The sequence below is a fragment of the Panulirus ornatus genome, chromosome 6, assembly GCF_036320965.1.
Source record: "Panulirus ornatus isolate Po-2019 chromosome 6, ASM3632096v1, whole genome shotgun sequence".
Lineage (NCBI taxonomy): Eukaryota > Metazoa > Arthropoda > Malacostraca > Decapoda > Palinuridae > Panulirus > Panulirus ornatus.
The window spans coordinates 37,382,393-37,397,347 of record NC_092229.1 but is presented as its reverse complement, the minus strand read 5'-3'; the positions used below and the strand labels follow the sequence as shown (position 1 = coordinate 37,397,347).

Below are 14,955 nucleotides of genomic sequence, written 5' to 3'. Positions count from 1 at the left end.
TTTTCATCTTCTGCAAAGCTTTTACTACCTCTTCTCTGTTTACCAAATCATTCACCTTAACCCTCTCACTTCACACACCACCTTGACCAAAACACCCTATATCTGCCACTCTATCATCAAACACATTCAACAAACCTTCAAACTGCTCACTCGATCTCCTTCTCACATCACCACTACTTGTTATCACCTCCCCATTAGCCCCCTTCACTGATGTTCCCATTTGTTCTCTTGTCTTACACACTTTATTTACCTCCTTCCAAAACGTCTTTTTATTCTCCCTAAAATTCAATAATACTCTCTCTCATCCCAACTTTCATTTGCCCTCTTTTTCACCTCTTGCACCTTTCTCTTGACCTCCTGCCTCCTTCTTTTATGCATCTCCCACTCATTTGCACTATTTTCCTGCAAAAATCATCCAAATGCCTCTCTCTCTTCTCTTTCACTAATAATCTTACTTCTTCATCCCACCACTCACTACCCTTTCTAATCAACCCACCTCCCACGCTTCTCATGCCACAAGCATCTTTTGCGCAAGACATCACTGCTTCCCTAAATACATCCCATTCCTCCTCCACTCCCCTTACATCCTTTCTTCTCACCTTTTTCCATTCTGCACTCAGTCCCTCCTGGTACTTCCCCACACAAGTCTCCTTCCCAAGCTCACTTACTCTCATCACTCTTTTCACCCCAACATTCTCTCTTCCGTTCTGAAAACCTCTACAAATCTTCACCTTTGCCTCCACAAGATAATGCTCAGGACATCCCTCCAGTTGCACCTCTTGGCACATTAACATCCAGAAGTCTCTCTTTCACGCATCTATCAATTAACACGTAATCCATTAACGCACTCTGGCAATCTCTCCTACTTACATAAGTATACTTATGTATATCTCTCTTTTCAAACCAGGTATTCCCAATCACCAGTCCTTTTTCAGCACATAAATCTACAAGCTCTTCACCATTTCTGTTTACAACACTGAACACCTCATGTACACCAATTATTCCCTGAACTGCCACATTACTCACCTTTCCATTCAAATCACCCATCACTACTATAAACCAGTCTCGTGCATCAAAACTACTAACACACTCACTCAGCTGCTCCCAAAACACTTGCCTCTCATGATCTTTCTTCTCATGCCCAGATGCATATGCACCAATAATCACCCCTCCTCTCCATCCACTTTCAGTTTTACCCATATCAATCTAAAGTTTACTTTCTTACACTCTATCACATACTCCCACCACTTCTGTTTCAGGAGTAGTGCTACTCCTTACCTTGCTCTTGTCTCTTGTCCTCTCACCAACCCCTGACTTTACTCCCAAAACATTTCCAAACCACTCTCCCCCTTTACCCTTGAGCTACGTTTCACTCAAAGCCTAAACATCCAGGTTAATTTCCTCAAACATACTACCTATCTCTCCTTTGTTCTCATCTTGGTTACATTCACACACATTTAGACATCCCTTTAGTCGCCTTCTACGACACGTGAGGAATGCATGCATATTCCAACAGACTTTTAAAAATGAATGACTGGAATCCATAGACTGGCTTGAAAGACCTGAAGCTAATCATATTAAGCTGTAAATATCTGGACATTCAGATGAATGTATACATAATGTTCATACTGTGAGCCCATTCCACAAGTTGCGAGTAACTGAAAACATCTGTTCTTTTATGTAAAACTGCCAAATAAAGGACTAGGAACAACAAAATAAAAGAAATAAACTATCATGATTGATTAAATCAGGGATTATAGCATTTCTATATCTCAAAAATATGAAACAATACATCCACACAAAATGCATGAGTACAAAAATAGCTTTCATTGGCTACATTACAATCAAGAGTACTCTTTCAGTATCAAGTACTAGAGGTATGCTAACTGCAACCATATTAATGAAACTCACATCTTGAGATCCAAAGCAAACCAACTGGATGAATGCTTCTTCTTTCTCTGTTAACGGGTTGTGTAAAGATGCACGCACACCATTACTAAGCAAGGTTGTGTAGATATCTGCTGGTGGCCAAGCATACACAGTCGATGCATGGCCACTAAGTTGCTCAGCACTCAAGACATGTTTTTCTAAAACAAGACCAGGACACATCTCCACAAGTACCTATGAGTAAAAGAAAGTTAATAGGTAGTATAGAATAACAGTACAACACAACTCAAAAGATTGAAAAGTTCACTGTCATAATAAAAGTACATACGTTTTGAAGAAAAACTATTTCTCTCTGAGGTGGTGTCTTGTGAACCATGAGAGATGTCTCAGATATCTAGGGATTAGAAACATCTCAACATCTTTTATTAGCGAGATTTCTTCTTTTTTATTTTGCTTTGTCGCTGTCTCCCGCGTTAGTGAGGTAGCACAAGGAAACTGATGAAAGAATGGCCCAACCCACCCACATACACATGTATATACATACACTTCCACACACGCAAATATACATACCTATACATCTCAATGTACACATATATATACACACACAGACATATACATACATACACATGTACATAATTCATACTGTCTGCCTTCATTTATTCCCATTGCCACCTCGCCATAAATGGAATAACCACCCCCTCCCCCCCTCATGTGTGCAAGGTAGTGCTCGGAAAAGACAACAAACACCACATTCGTTCACACTCAGTCTCTAGCTGTCATGTAATAATGCACCAAAACCACAGCTCCCCTTCCACATTCAGGCCCCACAGAACTTTCCATGGTTTACCCCAGACGCTTCACATGCCCTGGTTCAATCCATTGATAGCATGTCGACCCCAGTATACCACATCGTTCCAATTCACTCTATTCCTTGCACGCCTTTCACCCTCCTGCATGTTCAGGCCCCGATCACTCAAAATCTTTTTCACTCCATCTTTCCACCTCCAATCTGGTCTCCCACTTCTCCTCGTTCCCTCCACTTCCGACACATATATCCTCTTGGTCAATCTTTCCTCACTCATTCTCTCCATGTGACCAAATCATTTCAAAACACCCTCTTCTGCTCTCTCAACCACACTCTTTTTATTTCCACACATCTCTCTTACCCTTACATTACTTACTCGATCAAACCACCTCACACCACATATTGTCCTCAAACATCTCATTTCCAGCACATCCATCCTCCTGCGCACAGCTCTATCCATAGCCCACACCTCGCAACCATACAACATTTTTGGAACCACTATTCCTTCAAACATACCCAATTTTTCTTTCCGAGATAATGTTCTCGACTTCCAAACATTCTTCAAGGCTCCCAGAACTTTCGCCCCCTCCCCCACCCGATGATTCACTTCCGCTTCCATGGTTCCATCCACTGCCAGATCCACTCCCAGATATCTAAAACACTTTACTTCCCCAAGTTTTTCTCCATTCAAACTTACCTCCCAATTGACTTGACCCTCAACCCTACTGTACCTAATAACCTAGCTCTTATTCACATTTACTCTTAACTTTCTTCTTTCACACACTTTACCAAACTCAGTCACCAGCTTCTGCAGTTTCTTACATGAATCAGCCACCAGCGCTGTATCATCAGCGAACAACAACTGACTCACTTCCCAAGCTCTCTCATCCCCAACAGACTGCATACTTGCCCCTCTTTCCAAAACTCTTTCATTCACCTCCCTAACAACCCCATCCATAAACAAATTAAACAACCATGGAGACATCACACACCCCTACCACAAACCTACATTCACTGAGAACCAATCACTTTCCTCTCTTCCTACACGTACACATGCCTTACATCCTCGATAAAAGCTTTTCACTGCTTCTAGCAACTTGCCTCCCACACCATATATTCTTAATACCTTCCACAGAGCATCTCTATCAACTCTATCATATGCCTTCTCCAGATCCATAAATGCTACATACAAATCCATTTGCTTTTCTAAGTATTTCTCACATACATTCTTTAAAGCAAACACCTGATCCACACATCCTCTACCACTTCTGAAACCACACTGCTCTTCCCCAATCTGATGCTCTGTACATGCCTTCACCCTCTCAATCAATACCCTCCCATATAATTTACCAGGAATACTCAACAAACTTATACCTCTGAAATTTGAGCAGTCACTCTTATCCCCTTTGCCTTTGTACAATGGCACTATGCAAGCATTACGCCAATCCTCAGGCACCTCACCATGAGTCATACATACATTAAATAACCTTACCAACCAGTCAACAATACAGTCACCTCCCTTTTTTCAATAAATTCCACTGCAATACCATCCAAACCTGCTGCCTTGCTGGCTTTCATCTTCAGCAAAGCTTTTACTACCTCTTCTCTGTTTACCAAATCATTTCCCTAACCCTCTCACTTCACACACCACCTCGACCAAAACACCCTATATCTGCCACTCTATCATCAAACACATTCAACAAACCTTCAAAATACTCACTCCGATCTCCTCACATCACCACTACTTGTTATCACCTCCCCATTTGCCCCCTTCACTAAAGTTCCCATTCGCTCCATTGTCTTAAGTACTTTATTTACCTCTCCAAAACATCTTTTTATTCTCCCTAAAATTTAATGATACTCTCTCAACATAACTCTCATTTACCCTCTTTTTCACCTCTTGCACCTTTCTCTTGACCTCCTGTCTCTTTCTTTTATAAATCTCCCACTCAATTGCATTTTTTCCCTGCAAAAATCGTCCAAATGCCTCTCTCTTCTCTTTCACTAATAATCTTACTTCATCCCACCACTCACTACCCTTTCTAATCAACCCACCTCCCACATTTCTCATGCCACAAGCATCTTTTGCGCAAGCCATCACTGCTTCCCTAAATACATCCCATTCCTCCCCCACTCCCCTTACCTCCTTTGTTCTCACCTTTTTCCATTCTGTACTCAGTCTCTCCTGGTACTTCCTCACACAAGTCTCCTTCCCAAGCTCACTTACTCTCATCACTCTCTTCACCCCAACATTCTCTCTTCGTTCTGAAAACCTCTACAAATCTTCACCTTTGCCTCCACAAGATAATGCTCAGACATCCCTCCAGTTGCACCTCTTGGCACATTAACATCCAGAAGTCTCTCTTTCACGCATCTATCAATTAACACGTAATCCATTAACGCACTCTGGCAATCTCTCCTACTTACATAAGTATACTTATGTATATCTCTCTTTTTAAACCAGGTATTCCCAATCACCAGTCCTTTTTCAGCACATAAATCTACAAGCTCTTCACCATTTCCTGTTTACAACACTGAACACCTCATGTACACCAATTATTCCCTGAACTGCCACATTACTCACCTTTCCATTCAAATCACCCATCACTACTATAACCAGTCTCGTGCATCAAAACCTACTAACACACTCACTCAGCTGCTCCCAAAACACTTGCCTCTCATGATCTTTCTTCTCATGCCCAGATGCATATGCACCAATAATCACCCCTCCTCTCCATCCACTTTCAGTTTTACCCATATCAATCTAAAGTTTACTTTCTTACACTCTATCACATACTCCCACCACTTCTGTTTCAGGAGTAGTGCTACTCCTTACCTTGCTCTTGTCTCTTGTCCTCTCACCAACCCCTGACTTTACTCCCAAAACATTTCCAAACCACTCTCCCCCTTTACCCTTGAGCTACGTTTCACTCAAAGCCTAAACATCCAGGTTAATTTCCTCAAACATACTACCTATCTCTCCTTTGTTCTCATCTTGGTTACATTCACACACATTTAGACATCCCTTTAGTCGCCTTCTACGACACGTGAGGAATGCATGCATATTCCAACAGACTTTTAAAAATGAATGACTGGAATCCATAGACTGGCTTGAAAGACCTGAAGCTAATCATATTAAGCTGTAAATATCTGGACATTCAGATGAATGTATACATAATGTTCATACTGTGAGCCCATTCCACAAGTTGCGAGTAACTGAAAACATCTGTTCTTTTATGTAAAACTGCCAAATAAAGGACTAGGAACAACAAAATAAAAGAAATAAACTATCATGATTGATTAAATCAGGGATTATAGCATTTCTATATCTCAAAAATATGAAACAATACATCCACACAAAATGCATGAGTACAAAAATAGCTTTCATTGGCTACATTACAATCAAGAGTACTCTTTCAGTATCAAGTACTAGAGGTATGCTAACTGCAACCATATTAATGAAACTCACATCTTGAGATCCAAAGCAAACCAACTGGATGAATGCTTCTTCTTTCTCTGTTAACGGGTTGTGTAAAGATGCACGCACACCATTACTAAGCAAGGTTGTGTAGATATCTGCTGGTGGCCAAGCATACACAGTCGATGCATGGCCACTAAGTTGCTCAGCACTCAAGACATGTTTTTCTAAAACAAGACCAGGACACATCTCCACAAGTACCTATGAGTAAAAGAAAGTTAATAGGTAGTATAGAATAACAGTACAACACAACTCAAAAGATTGAAAAGTTCACTGTCATAATAAAAGTACATACGTTTTGAAGAAAAACTATTTCTCTCTGAGGTGGTGTCTTGTGAACCATGAGAGATGTCTCAGATATCTAGGGATTAGAAACATCTCAACATCTTTTATTAGCGAGATTTCTTCTTTTTTATTTTGCTTTGTCGCTGTCTCCCGCGTTAGTGAGGTAGCACAAGGAAACTGATGAAAGAATGGCCCAACCCACCCACATACACATGTATATACATACACTTCCACACACGCAAATATACATACCTATACATCTCAATGTACACATATATATACACACACAGACATATACATACATACATATGTACATAATTCATACTGTCTGCCTTCATTTATTCCCATTGCCACCTCGCCATAAATGGAATAACCACCCCCTCCCCCCTCATGTGTGCAAGGTAGTGCTCGGAAAAGACAACAAACACCACATTCGTTCACACTCAGTCTCTAGCTGTCATGTAATAATGCACCAAAACCACAGCTCCCCTTCTACATTCAGGCCCCACAGAACTTTCCATGGTTTACCCCAGACGCTTCACATGCCCTGGTTCAATCCATTGATAGCATGTCGACCCCAGTATACCACATCGTTCCAATTCACTCTATTCCTTGCACGCCTTTCACCCTCCTGCATGTTCAGGCCCCGATCACTCAAAATCTTTTTCACTCCATCTTTCCACCTCCAATCTGGTCTCCCACTTCTCCTCGTTCCCTCCACTTCCGACACATATATCCTCTTGGTCAATCTTTCCTCACTCATTCTCTCCATGTGACCAAATCATTTCAAAACACCCTCTTCTGCTCTCTCAACCACACTCTTTTTATTTCCACACATCTCTCTTACCCTTACATTACTTACTCGATCAAACCACCTCACACCACATATTGTCCTCAAACATCTCATTTCCAGCACATCCATCCTCCTGCGCACAGCTCTATCCATAGCCCACACCTCGCAACCATACAACATTTTTGGAACCACTATTCCTTCAAACATACCCAATTTTTCTTTCCGAGATAATGTTCTCGACTTCCAAACATTCTTCAAGGCTCCCAGAACTTTCGCCCCCTCCCCCACCCGATGATTCACTTCCGCTTCCATGGTTCCATCCACTGCCAGATCCACTCCCAGATATCTAAAACACTTTACTTCCCCAAGTTTTTCTCCATTCAAACTTACCTCCCAATTGACTTGACCCTCAACCCTACTGTACCTAATAACCTAGCTCTTATTCACATTTACTCTTAACTTTCTTCTTTCACACACTTTACCAAACTCAGTCACCAGCTTCTGCAGTTTCTTACATGAATCAGCCACCAGCGCTGTATCATCAGCGAACAACAACTGACTCACTTCCCAAGCTCTCTCATCCCCAACAGACTGCATACTTGCCCCTCTTTCCAAAACTCTTGCATTCACCTCCCTAACAACCCCATCCATAAACAAATTAAACAACCATGGAGACATCACACACCCCTACCACAAACCTACATTCACTGAGAACCAATCACTTTCCTCTCTTCCTACACGTACACATGCCTTACATCCTCGATAAAAGCTTTTCACTGCTTCTAGCAACTTGCCACCCACACCATATATTCTTAATACCTTCCACAGAGCATCTCTATCAACTCTATCATATGCCTTCTCCAGATCCATAAATGCTACATACAAATCCATTTGCTTTTCTAAGTATTTCTCACATACATTCTTTAAAGCAAACACCTGATCCACACATCCTCTACCACTTCTGAAACCACACTGCTCTTCCCCAATCTGATGCTCTGTACATGCCTTCACCCTCTCAATCAATACCCTCCCATATAATTTACCAGGAATACTCAACAAACTTATACCTCTGAAATTTGAGCAGTCACTCTTATCCCCTTTGCCTTTGTACAATGGCACTATGCACGAATTACGCCAATCCTCAGGCACCTCACCATGAATCATACATACATTAAATAACCTTACCAACCAGTCAACAATACAGTCACCCCCTTTTTCAATAAATTCCACTGCAATACCATCCAAACCTGCTGCCTTGCTGGCTTTCATCTTCCACAAAGCTTTTACTACCTCTTCTCTGTTTACCAAATCATTTTCCCTAACCCTCTCACTTTCCACACCACCTCGACCAAAACACCCTATATCTGCCACTTTATCATCAAACACATTCAACAAACCTTCAAAATACTCACTCCATCTCCTCACATCACCACTACTTGTTATCACCTCCCCATTTGCCCCCTTCACTAAAGTTCCCATTCGCTCCATTGTCTTATGTACTTTATTTACCTCCCAAAACATCTTTTTATTCTCCCTAAAATTTAATGATACTCTCTCAACATAACTCTCATTTACCCTCTTTTTCACCTCTTGCACCTTTCTCTTGACCTCCTGTCTCTTTCTTTTATAAATCTCCCACTCAATTGCATTTTTTCCCTGCAAAAATCGTCCAAATGCCTCTCTCTTCTCTTTCACTAATAATCTTACTTCATCCCACCACTCACTACCCTTTCTAATCAACCCACCTCCCACATTTCTCATGCCACAAGCATCTTTTGCGCAAGCCATCACTGCTTCCCTAAATACATCCCATTCCTCCCCCACTCCCCTTACCTCCTTTGTTCTCACCTTTTTCCATTCTGTACTCAGTCTCTCCTGGTACTTCCTCACACAAGTCTCCTTCCCAAGCTCACTCACTCTCACCACTCTCTTCACCCCAACATTCTCTCTTCTTTTCTGAAAACCTCTACAAATCTTCACCTTTGCCTCCACAAGATAATGATCAGACATCCCTCCAGTTACACCTCTTGGCACATTAACATCCAGAAGTCTCTCTTTCACGCATCTATCAATTAACACGTAATCCAATAACGCTCTCTGGCCATCTCTCCTACTTACATATGTATACTTATGTATATCTTGCTTTTTAAACCAGGTATTCCCAATCAACAGTCCTTTTCCAGCACATAAATCTACAAGCTCTTCACCATTTCCATTTACAACACTGAACACCCCATGTATACCAATTATTCCCTCAACTGCCACATTACTCACCTTTCCATTCAAATCACCCATCACTATAACCCGGTCTCGTGCATCAAAACCACTAACACACTCATTCAGCTGCTCCCAAAACACCTGCCTTTCATGATCTTTCTTCTCATGCCCAGGTGCATATGCACCAATAATCACCCATCTTTCTCCATCAACTTTCAGTTTTACCCATATCAATCTAGAATTTACTTTCTTACACTCTATCACATACTCCCACAACTCCTGTTTCAGGAGTACTGCTACTCCTTCTCTTGCTATTGTCCTCTCACTAACCCCTGACTTTATTCCCAAGACATTCCCAAACCACTCTTCCCCCTTACCCTTGAGCTTCGTTTCACTCAGAGCCAAAACATCCAGGTTCCTTTCCTCAAACATACTACCTATCTCTCCTTTTTTCTCATCTTGGTTACATCCACACACATTTAGACACCCCAATCTGAGCCTTCGAGGAGGATGAGCACTCCCTGCGTGACTCTTTCTTCTGTTTCCCCTTTTAGAAAGTTAAAATACAAGGAGGGGAGGGTTTCTGGGCCCCCGCTCCCGTCCCCTTTAGTCGCCTTCTACGACACGTGAGGAATGCGTGGGAAGTGTTCTTTCTCCCCTATCCCCTAGGATAAGGGGAGATTATAAACCTCTTTACCTTCGTTAACCACCTGCCAGATATCTAACACATGGCTTAGCTCAAGTCCATCCTTCGACAAATCAAGTACTCTCCACTCAACAATGATGTCATCATCCTCAGGCCACTGGTCAAGATTTACCTCATTATCTTCAGATCACAGATATAAAACAAATGAGTAGAGAAAGGTTTCTTGTATGAAAGGATAAGGAATGGTAGGAAAGGCAACCAGGAAAATGCTCACAAAACAGCTACTATGGAGAGAAATAGTATTCCACATGCTAAAACTTGTATTTCTCTCTTGGGTCACTTTTTGCTGTTACTCATCAAAACACACCAACAGGGGGAAGATGAACAGAGAAAAACTACATAAACCCTTACACTGCAGCCCTAAGGCAACATGGCTGCTACTGTATGCACAAAAAACATGACATGGCTGCTACTTTATGCACAAAAAACATGACATGGCAGCTACTTTATGCACAAAAAAACATGACAAAAAATCCTAAAAACATGTTACATTTTCATAAAGATATGTGCACAGAAACACAAGGAATTAAAGATTAAATAATTTTATCTATCTTTCTTTTGCTGTATTGAGAGTACTAGGAGCTGCCTAGTAAAGTGTCTTGGTACAGAGCAGGGTGGAAGTAAGAGATGCAAGTAGTGCATAGCAATGGAAAAGGCATGAGCAAGAAGTGGAGTACTGAACTATATTACAAGTTTATAACTGGTAAAACCAAGCTACCACTGTATGAACAAAAAAAAAAAAATGCTCTTAAAAACATGCTACATTTTCATAAAGATGTGCATACAGAAGCATGAACAATTATGAAATATTTTCTTTTCCTTTTGTTATGCCACAGTGGAGTCTTGAAGTGAGCTTTTGGGGGCTGTCTATCCATGAGCCTTAGTGCACACCAGAAAAGAAGCGAGAGGAGCAAACAGGGGTGGAAGGAGCAAGGAGTGAGCGGATTATTGAGCCTATGATACAAGTTTTCAAACACTGGCAAAGAAATATTGTCTTGGCAATGTATGTAGCTGCTAATCATGCACAAAAAATGATGTATTTCACAATTAGGATATCCGAACAACATAAAAAGTGAATAAATGACATTAAGAAAGTTAACAAATCTATCTATGAATCAATATAATGTTTAACTTCACTAGCACTTTACTTTGCAGACTCACCTTATGTACCACTTGCACTACAGTGCAAAGTAAATGTACCAAAAAGTGATGTACGGTGCAGTTGGGATTTCCAAACAATGGGAAAAGTAAGTCATTGACATAAGGTAAGTAAATAAGGTCATTTAAGAATTACCATACAGCTTACACTTCACTTGTACTCTTTTCTTTACTTGAGACCTCTCTCATGCACTATGTATACCAAGGGAATTAGATGGTACTGGCTCACTAAGAGATGGAGTCAAATATGGGTCCTCTATTCAGAAAGAGATACACCTCCGTGATGTGTGGGTGGAGTGAGGAGGCCCACTGGGGCATGTAATGTCCTCTATGAATGCTACACTTGGTACTAAATCATATACTGTGGCACAGAAATCTTGTCTCAGATGATGCAAGTTTCAGATGATGACATACTGACAAATGATGTATGTTGCAGTTTAAGGGTTAAGATGGTCAAGGAGAGCAAGAATATTCACATAAGAATCATCTTGTCACATAAAGGTCATTCTGCCTTGATAGTGTCAACCTCAACACCATAACATAATCATCCCTCCACACTTAGACGAAGGTATCACTGATACACATATTTTAAGAAAAACCACAGACTTCCCAGATAAATTCCAAGGAAAGCTTTTCTGAGCTCATTTTATCTCACATATAAAGAGAAGTTCACAAAAACTTGTCTCTTGCTCCAAGGTAGGACTGTTTCATATTGAGAAGTTTTAAGATTCTTGGATAATTGAGAATGCTTCCCACCACACTTGTGGTGATCAAAATGATTCACCCAATCTAATCAGACCATGGAGGGTAATCTTATGTCTTCACATTTGTTGTAACTCACCACTCTTCTCTCAGCACAAAGTTTATCAAAATAGGAGTTTCATGTTAAGCCACTGATATGCTAAAGGCCAGAAAAAAAACTCCTCTGACTGTGAGAAAACTGGGTCACAAAGGTTAGAAAGGAACTCCTTACCCAAAAAATGTACTAACTCAAAAGAATCTGAATATTCAAGAAGAAATCAAGAGAGTTTTGAGTCAATAAATGAAAAATACAGATATTCAAAAGTGCTTCTAATATCTTGGACCATGCAAGATCTGGGACTTGTATTTGTGAATTCCATATCAGCTAAAGAGAATGACAAGCTGAAAACACTTCTAGAACTCAAGGTTGTTTCACCCACTATGGGTCCTAACTCAACAATCTCATAATACAATTCAGAAGAAAATTTCATACCACAAGAGAACTGGATAAGAAAGAAAAAATGGTTAATACCATCAATGCATGATCTGGATATCCTGAGGAACTGTCCCTTACTGAAGAAGAGAGAAACAAAGGTAAGCAACATAGTCTTGCCTTACATCAAAGAGACTCAATAAAGCAATTGGCATTAACAGAAGGGTTCTTGAAATCCTTCCTTCTTTTATTCATTGTACCCATGAAATTGCCTTCCCTCCCTCTTTTTCTGTACCAATAAGGATCCCATTCATTTGACCTTATATCATATCACTACTTAACATATACTATATCAATACTAAACATATATCTCTACTAAACATGAGGCATTCACAGGCTTCCCCTGGTCAAGCCCATATACATTCAAAGCTTCGTCACAGTAGTCATTCCACAGTCCATCCAGCTACTCATCTTCCACTGGGGCTGGTTGATAAAGTGGGAACCTGGCTTTGGCTGTGGAAAGAAAGAATGTTATCTCGAAGAGCAAAAATAGGTATGTTTGAGGGAACAGTAGTTCTAACAATATTATGTGGTTGTGAGATATGGGCTAGAAATAGTGTTGTACACAAGAGGGTGGATGTGTTGGAAATAAAATGTTTGAGGACAATATGTGGTGTGATGTGGTTTGATCAAGTAAGGAATGAAAGGGTAAGAGAGATGTGTGGTAATGAAAGAGTGTGGCTGAGAGAGCAGAAGAGGGTTTGTTGAAACAGTTTGGACATATGGAGAGAATGAGTGAGGAAAGGTTGACAAAGAGGACATGTGTGTCAGAGAAGGAGGGAACAAGAAGTGGAAAACCAAATTAGAGGTGGAGGGATGAAAAAAGATTTGTAACAATTAGGGCCAAATATGCAGGAGGGTGAAAGGCATGCACATAATGGGGTGAACTGGAACGATGTGGTATGCTGGGGTCAACAGGCTGTCAATGGACTGAACCAGGGAATAAGAAATGTCTGAGGTAAACCATGGAAAGGCCTGTGTGGCTTGGATGTGGATAGGGAGCTGTGGTTTCGGTGCATTACACATGACAGTTAGAGAATGAGTGCGAGTGGATGTGGCCTTTTTTGTCTGCTTCCTGGTGCTACCTCACTAATGTAGGGGAGTGGTGGTGCTCTTTCCTGTGGGGTGGGGTGGCACCAGGAATGGATGAAGGTGAGCAAGTATAAATATGTACATGTGTATATATGTATGCATGTGTACATGTATGTATATATGTATATGTTGATATCAATAAGTATTGATTAAAAGGGTCAGGGTATGTACAGAGAATAAGACTGGGGAACAGCAGTGTGGTTTCAGAAGTGGTAGAGGATGTATGGATCAGGTGCTTGCTTTGAAGAAAGTATGTGAGAAATACTTAGAAAAACAAATGGAGTTGTATGTAGCATTTATGGTTCTGGAGAAGGCATATGAAAGAGTTGATAGATATGCTCTGTGGAAGGTATTAAGAGTATATGGTGTGGGAAGCAAGTTCCTAGAAGCAGTGAAAACTTTATATCGAGGATGTAAGGCATGTGTACGAGTAGGAAGAGAGGAAAGTCACTGGTTCCCAGTGAATATCAGTTTGCGGCAGGGGTGCTTGATGTCTCCATGATTGATTAATTTGTTTATGGATGGGGTTCTTAAGGAGGTGAATGCAAGAGTTTTGGAGAGAGGGGTAAGTATGCAGTCTGTTGTGGATGAGAGGGTTTGGGAAGGGAGTCAGTTGTTGTTCGCTGATGATACAATGCTGGCGGCTGATTCGGGTGAGAGACTGCAGAAGCTGGTGACTGAGTTTGGTAAAGTGTGTGAAAGAAGAAAGCTGAGAGTGAATGTGAATAAGAGCAAGGTTATTAGGTTCAGTAGGAATGAAGGACAAGTCAATTGGGAGGTAAGTTTAAATGGAGAAAAACTGGAGGAAGTGAAGTCCTTTAGATATCTGGGAGAGGATTTGGCAGCGGATGAAACCATAGAAGCGGAAGTGAGTCACAGGGTGGGGAGGGGGCGAAGGTTCTGGGAGTATTGAAGAATGTGTGGAAGGCGAGAATGTTATCTCGGAGAACAAAACTGGGTATGTTTGAAGGAATAGTGGTTCCAACTATGTTATATGGTTGCAAGGCATGGGCTATAGATGGGGTTGTGTTGCGGAGAGAGGATGTGATGGAAATGAGATGTATGAGGACAATATGCGGTGTGAGGTGGTTTGAACGAATAAGTAATAAAAGGTTAAGAGAGATATATGGTAATAAAAGGAGTGTGGTTGAGAGACAAGAAGAGGGTGTATTGAAATGGTTTGGTCACATGGAGAGAATGAGTTAGGAAAGAGTGACAAAGAGGATATATGTATCACAGGTGGAAGGAACGAGAAGTGGGAGACCAAATTGGAGGTGGATGGATGGAGTGAAAAAGATTT

The 14,955-nt window shown here is 41.0% G+C and overlaps 1 protein-coding gene across 1 annotated transcript in view; it reads right to left on the bottom strand.

Annotated features, from left to right (window-relative positions):
• LOC139748906 (death-associated protein kinase 1-like) overlaps positions 1-14,955 on the bottom strand; it is a 1,274,027-nt gene that overhangs the window by 60,228 nt on the left and 1,198,844 nt on the right. The window contains exon 26 of the mRNA XM_071662270.1: positions 6,162-6,371. Coding sequence (XP_071518371.1) covers positions 6,162-6,371 — 210 coding nt within the window. The remainder of the gene's footprint in view (positions 1-6,161; positions 6,372-14,955) is intronic.